Here is a 17752-nt window from a genome sequence, read left to right as displayed (position 1 = left end):
CGTCAAAAACCAAATGGCTACCCAAAAATCTACCACTCGTGTCAATCCTTCTCATTATCTTTTCCATCCTAAGCGATGTTAAATTAGCAAATACAAAAGACTACATAATGCAACTGAAACTGGAATTACGCACATGCCTGGATCCACACATGCACTTGCCAGAACACCTCTGTACGTAGTGGAGCCCTTGAATCCCGCTTGTCTTGCCCAATGAACTCTCTTACAACTGATGCTAGTCGACGGCAAACAATTTGGGTGGGCGACGTTCAGCAATGTGATTGCACGTAGTCACTACTTCAACTTGTCGCCCTTTTGTAGATGGGGACACCTTCCATCCACTCCTGCAGCAGAACCTCATCCTCAGTACGATAAAGTTCAACGTTACGTTCTATCCAGTGCCTCACCACTGTGATTAACTCATATCCCAACGTCCTAGGACAGATGCGTAAAGTCCAGTGTCCTGTATATGGGACAGTTTGTACTACATTTCTGGGTTCAACACCATATTTCGAGATACGGTTTTCAGTAAGTGGTTCCCTGATCCATACGGTGACCCGATGGGAATTTTACTTCGGAAATTTTGACCAGGTGGCGCAAATCTAATTACAAAAAAATAAATTGCTGTCTGTCTGCCCTTGGTAACTCGAGACTCGAACCATCGGAAAGATAATTTGCAAGCAGGGTTTTTATGCCAGAAAAGGTTCTTATAATAGTCACCCCCTCAGAAAGGAGGGGCTCCTACAATGAAACAAGAATTTCTACATAATTCGAGAACTAATCATGCAAACGACTTGGCATGTGGAGGTTTTCGAAGACCAAAAAGCTTTACTTGTGGCTCGAGACCCTCCCCGGAAGGGCTCTCATACAAAAGAAACATGATTTTAACATAACTCGAAAACTAATCAAGCTAAAGAAACCAATTTTGGCACGTGGAGGTTTTCAAAGACAAGAAACGTTTCTACAGTTTGAGGACTCCCTCATTGAAATGGTGGTCAGTTATACTCTTCTTTATTGGCATTACATCCCCACACTGCACGTATAAAAATTAATGTTTTTATTATTAATATTTCTAATACTTTTTGCCACAGGCGTAATGACATGTATAAAAAAACTTATACATCGCATTAGTCACATTCAACTTATACTTTTCATTAACTAGAATGTTATAAGCTTTTTGATATGGGATCATTCATTAGGTGGCATAATGAAGAGTATAAGTATTTTCGAATGGTTTCCAAACATATAAGGTTATTTTTTACTGGGGACAGAGCCGCCTCGCAGCTTAGTGTTCATTAGCACTTCCACATTATTAACTGCGAGGTTTCTAAGCCAAGTTACCATTTTGCATTCATATATCATAAGGCTAACACGATGATACTTTTATGCCAGGAAGTCGAGACAATTTCCAATCCGAAAATTGTCTAGACCGGCCGGAATCGAACCACCACCCTCAGCATGGTCTTGCTTTGTAGCCGCGCGTCTTACCGCACGCTAAGGAGGAGGTCAGTTATACAGAGCCACTTTGCAATTTGAGCGTACATGATTTTGTAACTAAACATTATTTTATTGATTTCGTGAAAGTAAACGATTTTCTTAAAAATAATTTCCCTATCTGGCAGAGAAGGCTCATTATGTCGATTTTGTTGATTTTTGAACTTAGCATTTCCGATTTACTCAACAAGTTTCATTCGACGGGAATGCGATCCCATTGTTTGCTATTGAAAATTGGCCCGATCGACATTGCATTCGGAATGATTGAAAAATTTTGTTTTTTCCCAAGGGTCTCTTGGAAAAAAAATTCAAAATCATTTTTCAAAATGGTAGCAATGCATTCTAATCAATGCCAAACCATGCAAAATGATCGAAAATATGCGATCTATCCCCTAAAGAGCTTTTTGATCTTTCTAATTGATTTTTTCAATATATTTTATAATGCACGAAAAGGCATCACCACTGCTAGGTGGATTAATCTGTTTTTTTAATTTGGTTTCTATAGGCAGAATACATCCGAGAGACATTGCGCCTTATGAAAAAGCTTCCAATCGAGGCATCAAAAGGCAATGTAATATGCAGAACCTAATTACGGATGAAATGTTCGCTTTGCCCTTAGTGAGATGAGGTTTCCTTCGCAACGAAAGAGTCGATCAACGAGCTTTTGGCGTTAACCAAGCACAATGACATCTCCCATCGAACCGCACATCATCTGTGTAGGAGACCTTACAAACGCGGTAATTTCTACATCATTTTAATAAGCATGTGGCGCCATGCGTACTCGAGCCGGCTGGCTATTGACTCTCTTCATCGTTCCACGTGTTCGCCTTGGAAGTTCCAGTATTGCTGAAAAGCTAAACTTGGTGGCCATAAATGTCAACATTATGAAAAGCAGTACGAAGGCATCGTTAATCTTTTGTCGGCGAAATACAGAAATTCTCCATAAACCTTGCGGAGGAATAAGATAAAGTTTTGAGGCTCCACAGACCTAAGCATTTCATCGTCGCGACGCGACAACTAGTCGCCGCGATTCTACCGTTGGTCGCTGCGGCTATTTTCCATTTGCGCTTCCATATCGACGGCGACAGGATCGCTGTCTCCATGCTGAATCGCGGCGTGATTGTCGCATCGCTATGTTTGGGGACCTTTATTTTATATATACATCTTTATGTACCTTAATATACCTGAAATTGTACCAGAATTTGTTTTAATAATACAAAAAGTAAATGCAATTAGGTGGGGGCCGTTGATGCACGTGCGAATATTCGTTTGAACAACTTTGATTGGAATGTGCTTGAAAGCTATGTTGGTCAAACCAAAATGTTGAGATCAGATGCTCAATATAATGGCTCCCTACACGTAAAAAATAACCTTATATGTTATGGCAAAAACCATTCGAAAATTCTTATACTCTTCATTATGCCACCTAATGAATGCTCCCACATCAAAAAGCTAATAACATTCATAATTTAATGAAAAGTATAAGTTTCGGAATGTATGTGACTAATGCGAGGTATAAGTTTTTTCTTATACATATCATTAAGCGTCTGCTTTGGCAAAAAAGTATTAGAAATATTAATAATATATAACATTAAATTTTTTTACGTGTACGGGATTATTCCTATATCAGATTTGTCCGGATGGATTAACGGGTAGGGCCGCTGTTTTAAGGTAGCCTCACACCTCGGGAATTTGGTCCACGGATTTTTTCCCCATGCATTTTTGCATATGCGATGTTTTTGGAATTCGGACACGGAAAATCAAAATCCCGGCCCCATTTAAAATGCACGGGGTTCAAAATCCGGCGGAAAATTTTCCCGAGGTGTAAGGTAGCCTTTATACTGAAAATATCTTCGAATTAGTTGATGGATTTTGGCTAAAAGGTTAATTTTTTTATGTTCCTATGTGAATTTTCCGAAAGTGTTGATTTTAACAATATTCAGAAACTTGACGAGAAAATCTCTTAAGACAGAATTTTGTTAGATTATTATTTATTTATTTATTTCAAGGCCTTCAACAATAGGTGCACAGACTGATTCTTATATCCAAATAATTAAATGTTCATTTGTGACGGTTACTCGAGATAGTGTTACTAATTAAACATCATAACATTAAACAATCAAATTAACATTAAGCATCATCATAACATCTAATAACTTAGCAAGTTCACAATAAACAACATATCATTAATACAGAGAACAGCAATGGTGTTTCTAACATTTTAAGGCTTCCAAATATTCTTTTTGCGTTGAATAAATTCTCGGAATTTGAGCCCATCAGGCCACGTTGATGCACGCATAGCCAAATCCTTCCATCTGCTTCTCAAAACAACTTTAAATGAGATGAACTCCAAATAACTGCAATCCATACGCTTCGCCACTAATTTAACCACATTCAAACAGTCTCCGGCAGGGGCACCGAGGCATCGACAGACCATCCTTTCTATATCCCTCCTCAGTTGTAGTGTTGTCAATATTTGTTAAAAATAACAGGAAGCACCTATCATTTGCTGTTATTTTCTGCATATTCTTCAGCTGCTCGGAAGACGCGCATTTGCTGTCGTTCTCGTTTTCAGTGCTATTCGTAACAGTCTTGTTCATAACGGAAGATTGCACGGGAGTAGAATGACGAACGCACATACTATCAGCAGGCGTGTCATGCAAAACGATGCGCTGTAGTGTATCCACAATTAGCGAAACTTGCGTTTTCAATTCGGACACATCGGTTAGAAGCTGACTTTTGTTATCCGCAGGCGACGATTTCACTGTTGTTTTCCAAGCATTAAAAAGAGACAGACATTCTTCACACATCCATAGCATTCCTCGCGATGGGATTTTGCAAGTCCTCTTACACACACACCAGCGCAGTGAAGATGAAATAGACATCCACATGGCCCAGCACACACTAATTCAAGACAAAATTTTCAAAACGACTTATCTGGTTTTGTAAACAAAAATTCAAACGACGATTTGATGAATCTGATAGCTCTCCTACGCAATCCAACACCACCAATAGGTAGGTGAAGTTTTCCGCTACCTGCTGATGGTGTTGGTTTGCTATTGGAATAGCTATTAGATTCGTCAAATTGTCGTTTGAATTTCTGTTTACAAAAGCAGATAAGTCGTTTTGAAAATTTTGTCTTGAAATACATGCCATATTCTGTATCTATCCAACGGGCGCACTTTCGGCATTTTACAATGTCCTCAGAGTTTTTCGGGACAGTTTCGGTCATTTTTTCGATTGTAGATGACGCGTTCTGTAATTCGTTCATGAAAAAGCCAGCCTATATGCGTTTTTACACAACCGGAAAAACACCAACACAATATTTATTACAATACAATATTTATTTATTAGACACCCTTTTTTCCCTATTATGACGTTAAATAGTTATTTAATTTAGTAATAATCTAGAAATCCATTGAATCCAACTAAGTGTCCTATTGCAAAATTTGAATTCAGTTTAGCCTTTTTGTTGTTTACTATGGAGAAAATGGGCGAAGTTGCACCAGGAGGCAAAACAAATAAAAATGTTATACAGTGATCGTTCGCTAATTGGGGCACGACCTCACCCCAACTAGCGAATGCCGTTCGCTAATTGGGGCGTTTTGACAAGCGTCAATGTTGTTTACTTCTTGCATTGAACAAAGGAAAATTTTACGCGCCAGGAAATATCGATCCCGCCAAACACGGAAACAAAACGTCAACTCGTTTTTGACATCACATTCTGACGTTTAGCTGCTTTTTAATTGGGTTTCGCCCCAATTAGCGAACCCCCAACTAAAAAGCGCCCCAACTAGAAAAACCCCAATTAGCGAACGTTCACTGTATCGCCCTTTTGCGTTTTCCTTATTTTACAACAATAAAACAACGTTTTATAGAAATTTAAGTATCCTACATATAGTAGGGGAAATTGGGTCCTAAAGCCCTACCTCGTTTATGGTTACAAACGATAGTGCATCGGTCGAGAATACTTGTACCGTTGTTACAAAAATTCTGGTAAAATTCTAAATCAGTAAAAATAATATTATTAATTGCATATTATTCGGCAACTCGGCCGTACGAAAACCATTTTTTTGTTAAATATCTTGGCTGTGCATATGCACAGCATATGTTTCGAAATGGACAAATTGATATGAAATTTGCGAAAAAGAATCCACGTGTCTTGGAGGGACTCGAACCCTCAACCTCCTACTCTCTAGATAGGCGTGATAACCCCTACACAACAAGACCACTTAAAGGTCACGTTTGCGGAAAAGCCATCAGAATCTGAGTACCAACCTCCACCGCGGTTAGCTCTCTTTTTTGCAAATTGAATATCTTTCGGATGCTTGATTTGTCCAATCTCCACATGTGCTTTACTATTGTATACCCACAGCCAAGCGAGTGCACATTGTTTATTAAACGAGAGGATCGCACTCCATGCCCCCAGGAACTGTCTGGGCGGGACGGTATAGAATGCGAATTCAATCGCACTCTGCTGTGCCAAAGGCTTGCTTGGCTAAAGCATTTGATGAGTTTGATTGCCTTAACGTAAGCGGTCGCGTGTACTCAGACGACTAATGACGGTGAAAGACCGACACTTGATTACAATTAATTGCATATTATTCGGCAACTCGGCCGTACGAAAACCATTTTTTTGTTAAATATCTTGGCTGTGCATATGCACAGCATATGTTTCGAAATGGACAAATTGATATGAAATTTGCGAAAAAGAATCCACGTGTCTTGGAGGGACTCGAACCCTCAACCTCCCACTCTCTAGATAGGCGTGATAACCCCTACACAACAAGACCACTTAAAGGTCACGTTTGCGGAAAAGCCATCAGAATCCGAGTACCAACCTCCACCGCGGTTAGCTCTCTTTTTTGCAAATTGAATTAATGGGTACTTTTTGTCTGCTATCTCTTTCTCCCTGCTGAAAAATTTACCCATTTTGGGAGAATAAGTAAATCCACATTTAAATGAGTAGATCCACTTATTCTCTCAAAATGGGTAAATTTTTCAGCAGAGCCCGCATAATAAAAAACAACATGTTATATGGTCAGGGGCCCTCCTTAGCCGTGCGGTAAGACGCGCGGCTACAAAGCAAGACCATGCTGAGGGTGGCTGGGTTCGATTCCTGGTGCCGGTCAAGGCAATTTTCGGATTGGATTGTCTCGACTTTCCTGGGCATAAAAGTATCATCGTGCTAGCCTCATGATATACGAATGCAAAAATGGTAACCTGGCTTAGAAACCTCGCAGTTAATAACTGTGGAAGTGCTTAATGAACACTAAGCTGCGAGGCGGCTCTGTCCCAGTGTGGGGATGTAATGCCAATAAGAAGAAGATGTTATATGGTCAGAATCATTATTACGATGTAAGATATAGCTTCACAGTTTACGTTGCGGTTATCGAATACTTTTCGATCGATTCAACCATAACTGTTTGACATCATCACTAAATGTCAACATATAGCATGCTGTCTCTAAAATGTTCTTTATTTCCTGCATTATATGTCAACATTTTATCATACTGTTGAGCGAAAATTTTGCACGCGAAAACAGACGATTTTTTATGGTGACATAACTTAACAACCCATTCAACATATTGTTATTTGTCAAATAACCGTACCACAAACTGTTAAAACTTTATATGAGATTGTTCATTTACAGTTGTCAACAGTAAAGGATACTGTTGTCGACCGCACGGGAAAATATCCATGTACAGTTTGTAATTATGCGGGAGGGAAAGAGATAGCAAAGAAAAAGTACCCATTAATGAGTAAACGTGTTTCTCCGTGTAAGGCAAATTTTGGGCTGTGCAACATTTCAGAACGAATCAACCATCAGCCCAAAACGTCAGCCCCATATATTAACTGTCAAAGGTTGAGTCAAGTGCCCTGCGGTGTTTTGCTAGTGCGTTTGAATCCGTACGTCAAACAAGACCGAAAATGTCGAGGAAGCATTTTTCATCTATTTTTCAATTTTAAATTAAACAATGTTCTTTTCGATTTTTGAGTCTAAAGAAAAACTGACACGTTTAGACTGATTACCTTAATCGTTCCCTGAAAGAAAATCGAATATCGATTCTTCATTTTAGGACCCAATTACTGCTTTGGCAGATTTTGTTCTATTCACCCAAAAAAATCTGCACGTTGTTTCCACCTGAAAAAGTACGTAGATTTTTTTCCACCTGAAATTCACGTAACCTTTACCTAATTTTCGATAAAATTTTCACTCTACGTGAAAATCAGTTAAGTTCTACCAGAGCTTTGGATAGAATTCATCGGGCACGTAAGTTTCACCTGAATTTTCTGAAGCATTTGCACTTACGTGTGCACGCAGGTGTGCACGTAAAATCCACCTGAAATTTCAGGTGGAAACAACGTTTAGATTATTTGGAGTGTTATTTTCAGGGGGTTTTCTATAACCAATTGGGTCCTAAAGCCCTACCTCGTTTATGGTTGCAAACGATAGTGCATCAATCAAGAATACTTGAACCGATGTTATAAAAATTCTGGTAAATGTCTAAATCAGTAAAAATAATATTTTTGTGTTTAAGACATTTTAAGGCAAATTTTGTGCTGTGCAACATTTCAGAACGAATCAACCATCAGCCCAAAATGTCAGGCCCAATGAGAAAAGATAGAAGGTGAGGAAGAAGACCAAATGCAAGCGTATTAGTGGATGGTGAAAAATGTAAACAGCAAATGATGACGTACATATTTGCACGGCTTCTTATGGGAGCTCGTTCGAATGTAGTAGTGAAAGCTTTTTCGCCATACACGAAAGGCACGCACACAATATATGGATTTCCATCCAGCTTTCCACGCTCGCCATAATGGCGGCTGCTATAATTTTTCTGACAGTAACTGCTTCCGACGCTGAACTGTTTTCGGCGCTAATCGTATCTAAGCAACTATTTTCACGTTGTTTATTGTTATGAGAAAGAAATGAGGAAAATGCAACTTTCGTAACTAACTTTAAATAATTGAAAATTATAGTGCTTAATATCACAAAATAATTGCGAATATTTCTTTTTCAGGTCGAAGTTATCTTCCCATTAATTTGACCTATTTGTATGGAGTTGGAAAATAGCACAAACATTTGAATTTGAACAACAGTTCTGTTTGCTGCCGCAGCTGATATTTTTGGCTAACACGCAACGGGCAGAAATTAAACATTCTCAAAGCTTGTTTCGATGTTTCGTTGTCCAAGTAGTTTCGAAGGGCTCCGATTCAATTTCTCGGGCGTCTGCATTTAGTTTTAGTTTCCTACTAATATGGATAATTGGATAATTCATGATCCATTTACCTCCACAGGGCCAACAAAGAGAGAAGGATTCCCGCACTCCAAATTCAATATGTGCAGCATAGTTAAAGTAGAAAATCTCAGTGGTACTAAGATTCACGAGATACCATGTATTATGTGGCTAATTAAGCTACGTATCATGCGTGAAATACATGTACTGGTTCATATTCAATACCTAATAGTCTTGTCTCCCGTGAATGATAATACACGTATTTCACTTTATTTTCCACTAACGCTTTTCCGGCAGAAGTATTGGATATTATTTTTCCACAATCATGATTAAATGATCCAAAAAGTGAATGAAAAAAGCACTACACAATCAGATTTAGTTTGATTCGATGTGCAATACCGCTGCAGTAGTTTCGCTATAGCTTATTGACATTGATTTTATTATCTACCCATGTTTTAGTCACATTTTATGAAAAAAAAAGCGAATATTGTTTTTATATATGACCACCAACAAACAATACATAATTCTCAAGCTTCCCTGGGCACTTGATTGTTGTGGAGCTGCTTATTAAACCTTAAGCTGGGGATGTAAATAATTCTAACACGTAAAAGTGGGTCTTTTACTGGGAAAAGGTTACTCCACTTACATTTCTTGTTCCTGAAACATTTCAACAAATAATTTAAATGTTTTAACCATAAATTGATCAGTGAACGATTTATTTATTCACACCGCCCTTAGAAACGAGCTTCACTGAGCATAGACATTTGAATATACCACAAGCGGATCGAAGGCTTCAGAGGTTTTAAACTTCAGAACAAGTTTGCAATAAACCCACTACTAGCCAATATTGTTGCCGTCAAGCTGCTCGAACAGTACGGCGGGCTACCGAATGCTACTGCAGTGTTTTCAGGCCTCTATGTGTAGTACACTCTTTGGGTTCTTGCCGCGCACGAAATGCGAAATTTGACGTTGAGACCTAAAAGTATGAAAAATTTGGAATTAAATAAAAAACATAAACGATAATTGCAACTTCTTCATTGAAAATCGTTTTTTTCTGCCCTCAGTAAACAAACAAAGGAAAATGGTTGCTGAGATACGGAATCAGCGTCGGAAGTTAAGCGTCGGAAGCAGTTGCTGTCAAAATTGTTTATAGCATCCGCCATTATGGCTAGCGTGGAAAGCTGGATACCTTAGTATTTATTTTCATTGTGTCAGGCCCATATATCAACTGTCAAAGGTTGAGTCAAGTGCCCTGCGGTGTGTTACTAGTGCGTTTGGATCATATTATTCCGTACGTCAAACGAGACCAAAAATGTCGAGGAAGGATTTTTCATCTATTTTTAAATTTCAGATTAAATAATGTTCTTTTCGGCTTCTAAGTCAGGAAAAAAAATCTGAGGCGTTCAGGATGATTAGCTTCATCGTTTCCTGAAAGAAAATCGAATATCAATTCTTAATTTTAGGACCCAATTATGCTCAAATTTGGCCTAAACAAACTTTGCATATCAAAGAATGTTGTGACCGAATTTCATAATGTTTGGTCAACAAAACCCCCTGACAATGATAGAACAAAACCTGCCAAAGCCGTCATTTCCCCTACGTTTTCAGGAGGTTCATTTTATGAAATAAACTCGATTTGTTTACATTTGTGACTTCGGCCCTTGTGAAACAACTGTGAGTAAACGATTTTTAGGTGATACGTAATATCTGAACAGGCCCTTACATGAAAAGGCCTTTCGAGCACCACCACCAGGACGTTTTCACTGGTGGCGTTCGAACAATGGTCCAATGCACCGAGTTCATCATTGACGTTTGAGCGGTTCGCTGTTTACTTAGAATGAATACTTTTTCATTCATCGAGTTCATGCAAGTGTTCATTTTTAGTAAACAGCGCCCGTCTCAAACGTCATTGTGTTCATTCGGTGCATTGGACCATACAAGCAAAATTTTTCATAACGACGTATGTAACAAAAGTAAACAAAACGGGGTTTTTAATACAACGTGACAATCACACGCGGCTTTATATAATACGCATCGATTTTACTGATTTCAGATCTTAAAATTCTTTAATTCGATCTTTTTGCGAATCGGCGTATGTAAAAATTTCTATTTTTGAAGTCTCACTGTTACATACGTCGCTTTAACATATGGGAACTGAGAGCGACCTATGTAACAAAAAAAGCAAAACAAAACAAAACTGCAGTTGCGTCAATCGTGCAACTATGGAGAACCGACCAATGTACACCGACGTACGTGTAGCATACCGGTGTATGTATAATTTTATCGTTTTCACAGTGAATTTGAATGAACTGAGCTTTGCTGTGAAGCACGCTTATTACGTGTCATGTAATGATGCATGCCAGCGGAAAAAAGTATTGAAAAAAGATTTAGTTTTAAAACAGTTTTAGAAAAAGTTTTGCCAACTTTCTGCAAAGGATTTCTCGAATCCTCATAATTGTTACATACGTCGTTATGAAAAATTATGCTTGAATAAATTGTTTGTGTTTATGTTTACATAAATATTTTGACAGGATTCTATCGCGCATTTCGACCTATAGGATATTTCGACGAAAATATGTTTTCAAGACAAAATTTTCAAAACGACTTATCTGCTTTTGTAAACAAAGATTCAAACGACGATTTGACGAATCTGATAGCTCTCCCACGCAAACCAACACCATCAACAGGTAGCGGAAGCCTTCACCTACCTATTGGTGGTGTTGGTTTGCGTGGGAGAGCTATCAGATTCACGGACAGATAAATCAACCCAAACTTTGAGTTCAATATACGCACTATTGAGAACATCGCAGAAAAATTTACCCAAATTTGGGTAGTTTTCCCTTTCTTTCCCATGATTGCTATCAAAACTAGAGCAAGATGCAAACACCTCACCGAGGTTGCTCAGCCCAATAACCCAAATTTGAGTAAATTCAATATTCTCTATTTTGGGTTGATCAAGGTTCGCTTTGGATAAATTAAACTCAGCTTTGGGTAAATTGTTTACATGGGATTAAAGGCAAACTACCAAGTGCCAGAAAAAGTCATTTTACTCAAATTTGCCAAACAACCCACTTTTTGGTAGTTTTGGTTTTCAGTGTTCGTCGTTTGAATCTTTGTTTACAAAAGCAGATAAGTCATCTTGAAAATTTTGTCAGGTTTTGATCTTTTTGATGTTTGCACAGGCTGCATACGGAACGGATCGTGGATTTTTGACCAAAGTCGACCGGAACCATCGACTCGGATTTTCGGTGGCGTTGGTGACATCCGATGCGGCTTGTTAGGTTCCTGCTGCTGCTGTTAGTAGTGAAAAAAATCCTCCGAATGCCGTCGTTGGAGGAGCCGATGGAGAAGATATGCACCTATATTGCTCGCATTCAGCACGAATAGGAAATTATTCCCGGTGAACTACTGGCATCGCACGGAGCTGCTTATGTGGTATGGAGTGGCAACAAGATCCATAAAATGGAATTCGGTAATCCACGGAATCACTCGCAAATTCTGAAAGCAGTTTTTCGCTGATTCCGAAAATAGTTACCAGATTCTTACGTGATTCCTTCGCAGATTCCAGAGGGAATCCTTTGCGGATTCCGGCAGCCAACATTCGCAGATTTCAACGGGTATCTTTTACAGATTCCGACGGAAAACCTCGCTTTCTGACGTAAGTTCTTCGTGAATACCAACAGAAATCCTTCGCAGTCTCCCACGGAAATTCATCAGCGATTCCGTTAAGATTTCTTCGCGGATGCTGAAGAAATTTTCGTGTATTTCGATCGGCCGTTAATGCTCAACCCGCCTTTTCTCTCCGACAGGAACCCTTCGCTTATTCTGACAGGCACAGGAACCATGTGCGTATTCTGTCGGAAGTCATACATGGGCTATGGCGTGATTTCGACGAGTGTTTCGACGGGAATCCTTCACGAATTTCGGCAGGAATCCTCAGATTCCGACGGGAAGCACTCAATGATTCCGACAGAATTCTTCGCGGAGACAAAAATCCGACGGCAATCCACAGAATCATTCGCTCTGTAAGATTCCGACGGGAATCTTTAGCGTATTTCGACAGAAAGCTTTCATGGATTCAGACAAAAACCCTTTGCGATTCCCAACGTTGACGGGAATCCTTCAGGATTCCGTCAAGAATGCGTCACGATTTCTGACACGAGTCCTTCGCGTAATTTGAGGGGAATCTTTCGCGGATTTCAACGACAATAACAGATACTGTCGGAAATCCTTTGAGATTGCGACGGGAGTCCTTCTCGATTTCTGGCGTAAGACCTTCGCAAATATCGACAAAAATATTTCGCCAAATTTCAACAGAAACTTTTTGAATTCCAACGTGACTCTTAGCGAATTCTGAAAGGAATCCTTTACAGAATCTTCCGCGTCTTTTGAAAAAAAAAATCTCCCGCGTATTTCGATCGGCTTTTAATCCTCAATTTGCATATTCTCTTCGACAGGAGTTCTTCGCTTATTCTGACGAGAACCCTATACGGATTCTGACGGAAGTTCACGGATTCTAGCGTGAATCCTTCAAGTGTTCGACGACAATCCTTCGTAGATTCCGCAGGGAATTCATATGGGATTCCGATTAGAGTCCATTTAGATTTTAACTCCTCGTTCTTTTTTATCCGTGATTTGTTATCCTAATTATAATAAGTTCATCACGTAAGATCTCCTCTTGGAGTTCCTGCAAAAGTACATTAAGGAATACCTTCAGAAATTATTCCAGGAGTTCTTCCAAGTATTCCTCCAGGAATTCCTTCAAGAATGCCTCCCAAGTGTCAAGAATTTATCCAGAAGTTGCTCCAGTTCCTCAAAGAAATCTTTCAGGAATTCCCCTAGGAACTACTCCAGAAATTTCTCCAGGAGCTCCTTCAAGAATGTTTCCAGGAGTTTCATCAAGAGTTCCTCCAAAAATTCATCCAGGAGTTCTTCTAGGAATTCCCCCAGGAGTTTTTCTACAAATTCCTCAAGAAATTCTTTCAGGAATGCCTATAGAAATTTCTCAAGGAGTTACTCCAGAAGTTTATATAAAAATTCTTCCAGGAGTTCCTTCAATAATTCCTCCAGGAATTCTTCCATTATTTTCTTTAAGAATTACTCGAAGAGTTCCTTCAGAGATTTCTCCAAGTGCACCTGTTGGAGTTCCTCTAGGACCTCCTCCTGGAATTCCTCTTGAAATTCATCAAAAAATTCCTTCAGGAGTTTTTCCAATAATTCATTCAAAAAATTCTTCCAGAAAACTCTCCAGAAGTTCTTCCCGGAAATCCTTCAGAAGCTCCTTTAAGGTCATTCCTGACGGAATCCAAGATTAAAAGTGCTCGCGTTTTCGGGGGCACACCACTCGATTCAGAGGCGGCGCACAACTGTCATTTTTGTTGATTTAGCTTTGCTGCGTCGCAGCATGCGTGAAATAATAAAAATGACAGTTGTGCATTGCTTCCGTATCGAATGATGTGCCCCCGAATTCGCGAGCACTTTTAATCTTGGATTCCGTCAGGAGTGACCTTAAATATTCGTCCAGGAGATATTTTACTTTAATCGTGTGATGTTGAAGGTTGCAAAAAGTTTAAGAATGATATTCTCGAGTACTTATCCAAAAAGACGTACAGTAGACGTTCGATAACTGCAAGTCATTTAACTGCAATGCTTTTTAACTGCAATTCGATAGTTGCAACAGTTTTGCAGTTATCGGACCGCTAAACTTCAAACTGACGTCAGACTCAATGACAGCTGCATTGCGCTGCACATTTAGATGCACTTTTATTGCATCTGACGTCGATTGACAACCGTTTGACGTCTAGAATGCGTTGCAGTTATCGAACGGCATTCGTTAACTGAAAAGTAAACATTTTGCAGTTATCGAATGGCTACTGTATGTGATTTTGTAAACAAAGATTCATACGTTGATTTGTCCAATCTAATGGCACTCCAACGCAAACCAACACCACCAACAGGTAGCCGAAGCCCTCCCCATCTGTCGGAGGTGATGGTTTGCGTGGGTGTGGCATCAGAGGGGGGATATCGATGTTTGAATCGTTGTTTACAAAATCACATACGACCTTTTGAATAAATACCCGAGATCATTTTAATTTTTCATGTCCAAATCCAAAATGGCAGGAAGCCGCAATTTAAAAAGCCACAGGTAACTTATTTTGCCTCAAATTTTTGAGTTTTTTATTGTCAATCATTTAATTTTTGCAGACCAAGGCCGGAGTGGTCTATGTGCACATTGGTCCTCCATGTCCCATTCGCATTCTTCAGGATGCAGATGGTTTATCTGGTACGTTGGCGAAACTGGGGTCTTGCGGGGTAAGTGCTTATTTTTTTCTGGCGGTGGTGGTGGAACGATGGAAGAGCTGTGCAGAATAGACTTATGCAGGGGTTCATCGAATTCACTCACCCGATGGATTTTGACATTTGAGCGGGTCGTCTTCTCGAACAAAAGTTCATTTTGCGTTCATTATGCGACCCGCTCAAACGTCATAATTTCTTGGGGGAGTTCATTTTGCGTTAGTCTATAGATACGTTTGCGTAAAAGATATTTTAGTTACTAGATAAAGATTGTCGCTGTCGTCGCTGTCCGGAACATCTTTTGCTGGCGAGGATAGGGGAGCTAAATGTCAAAGAAGGAAAATCCATACGATTTCACAGGTATGTATCGGACAGCAGAACAAAGGGAACCGAAGCGACAATCTTTATCTAGTTACTAAAATATCTTTTGTTTGCGTACGTTTTGACAGTTTTTCCATGGGATAACTATAAAAACGTATCTATTCTGCGCAACTCTGGAGGGGTCAGTTCAAGCATTAAGCACCAAACACAATATCAGCGGAACAGCGACGGAACGGCAAACTTGACTGTCTATATATTTTCTGTCAAATTTGCCATTTCCATTGCCGTTCCGATGACATTGTGTTTGGGGCTTTACGGTTCATACCATATACAAAATCAAATTTGCCTAACGTAATTTGATGTCTAGAAGTTAGGCATACAGTGGGGTTGCTTTTTACGCGGTAATATTACATCAGTCTCTAAGTTTTCCTCTTGATTTTTCTTTGATGTTGTTGTGGGGACAACTCAATGTTTTAATATGTAGATACGACTTCTGACCGTCGTCAAAAGCATGCAACGTGGAAAAAGACCACAGTGCATCCATTCTTCACATAGTCTTCACTGCCGCCTCAAGCATAACTATTCCATACCAATAGAGAAATGTTATGGTTTCCGCGGCAGTTCAGTATCGTATTAACGAATTGAAATACATTTTGAAACAAAAGTGTAGTAGAGCTTAAGCTAAATTATTATACTTTTGCCTTTCTCATACACTACTAAAAGTAGACGTGAAGGCCATTGAATATCTGTAAAAAAAACTTTTAATATGAGACAAGGGGACCCATAGTGTTATTCATTAATCGACTCAGCTCGACTAACTAAGCCCAAGGTAAAGTCTGTGTAAGCAGAAAAAACTTTCATTTTTTGACACGTTCCCATCACAAGTTGCAGGAAATCCTATCAATTGGCCTAATCGGACAATGGGTTTAAAAGTTGTGGGCTACATACTAATGTTTATGATGAACGAGAGGTACCAAAGCCATGGCGAATAAGCATTACAAAAAATATAAATACAGATTCCATTCGACTCCATGGCAGCAATAAACGAAATCATTTTTAAATGATTTTAAATGTACACCGGAGTCGTTTTTACACGGATTAGACGTATCGCGTAAATCAAAAAACGACCAAAGACTCGAAAAGGCGTAAAACCAAGTAAATCTTAGTATCCGCGTTAATTCTTAAATCCTCGTAAAAAATCCATTTAAACCGCCAATAAAAACGCCTTCTTAGAACCGCGTAAATACCACAATCTGTATTGTAAATAGATCTCTAAAATCGTGTTAAAAACCGCGTACACCTAAAATTTTAGTAAAAATCCGAGTAAAGAAACACGTAAAATAGACTTTGGAGTCACAAAATGAAGATATGTTGAGTAAAAAACAATTTACGAATTTTGAACGTGTTGCCAAAATCGAATGGGGTCTGTACCAAGTAGCATTGACGAGGCTAGTGATGTGATGACTGAAGTGTAATTAAATCAAGTAGGGTAACGGTACCAATAGTGGACCAATAGTTTTTTTCGAAAATCTCATCAATTTGTCCATTTCGAAACATCTGCTGTGCATATGCACAGCCGAGATATTTAACAAAAATCAAATATAACAATAAATCTCATTAAAACTCCACTACCTCTATTATTAGTACTACGTCCATTAAGGAAACGGTTACTCTAGGCAGATGTTTGTTGAATTTTTTTTAATTGAAATATGATATATAAATGATATTTCAAGTGATTCAAGAAAAACGATAATCAGATTTCGTGTTGTTTATAGTTATTTGAGTTTAGGTCGAGTTTTTTTTAGTTCATTTTGAAATTTAGCTGATAGGTAATAGATTGAATAGAAGATATATGTTATGAATGCTAAGTATTAGCATATGACCTATGTGTTTAGTACGCTTTCCTGATTGTGGAGCTAATGTATCCAAGCTGTGTTTCTTCGTAGACGCAGCACTCTTTCCTGATTGTGGATCGTATGTATCCAAGCTGTGTTTCTTCGTAGACGTGGCACTCTTTCCTAAATGTGGAGCGTATGTATCCATGCTGCGTTTCTTCGTAGACGCGGCTTTCTTTCCTTAATGTGGAGCGTATGTATCCATGCTGCGTTTCTTCGTAGACGCGGCTTTCTTTCCTAAATGTGGAGCGTATGTATCCAAGCTGCGTTTCTTCGTAGACGTGGCGCTCTTTCCTAAGTGTGGAGCGTATGTATCCAAGCTGTGTTTCTTTGTAGACGCAGCACTCTTTCCTAAACGTGGAGCGAATGTATCCAAGCTGTGTTTCTTCGTAAACGCGGCTTTCTTTCCTGAATGTGGAGCGTATGTATCAAAGCTGTGTTTCATTGTAGACGCGGCTTCCTTTCCTAAATGTGGAGCGTATGTATCCATGCTGCGTTTCTTTGTAGACG

The 17752-nt window shown here is 39.2% G+C and overlaps 1 protein-coding gene across 1 annotated transcript; it reads left to right on the top strand.

Moving 5' to 3' along the window:
• The first annotated feature begins 11986 nt into the window (after nt 1-11986).
• LOC134202447 (uncharacterized) lies at nt 11987-12788 on the top strand. The gene is made up of 3 exons (XM_062677434.1): nt 11987-12204; nt 12294-12390; nt 12542-12788. The coding sequence occupies exons 1-3, from the start codon at nt 12195-12197 to the stop codon at nt 12759-12761; spliced, it is 327 nt and encodes a 108-aa protein (XP_062533418.1). The 5' UTR covers nt 11987-12194; the 3' UTR covers nt 12762-12788.
• Nucleotides 12789-17752: the final 4964 nt, after the last annotated feature.

Source organism: Armigeres subalbatus, unplaced genomic scaffold (genome assembly GCF_024139115.2).
Source record: "Armigeres subalbatus isolate Guangzhou_Male unplaced genomic scaffold, GZ_Asu_2 Contig123, whole genome shotgun sequence".
NCBI classification, from domain to species: domain Eukaryota; kingdom Metazoa; phylum Arthropoda; class Insecta; order Diptera; family Culicidae; genus Armigeres; species Armigeres subalbatus.
This window is presented reverse-complemented; position numbering and strand designations above follow the sequence as displayed.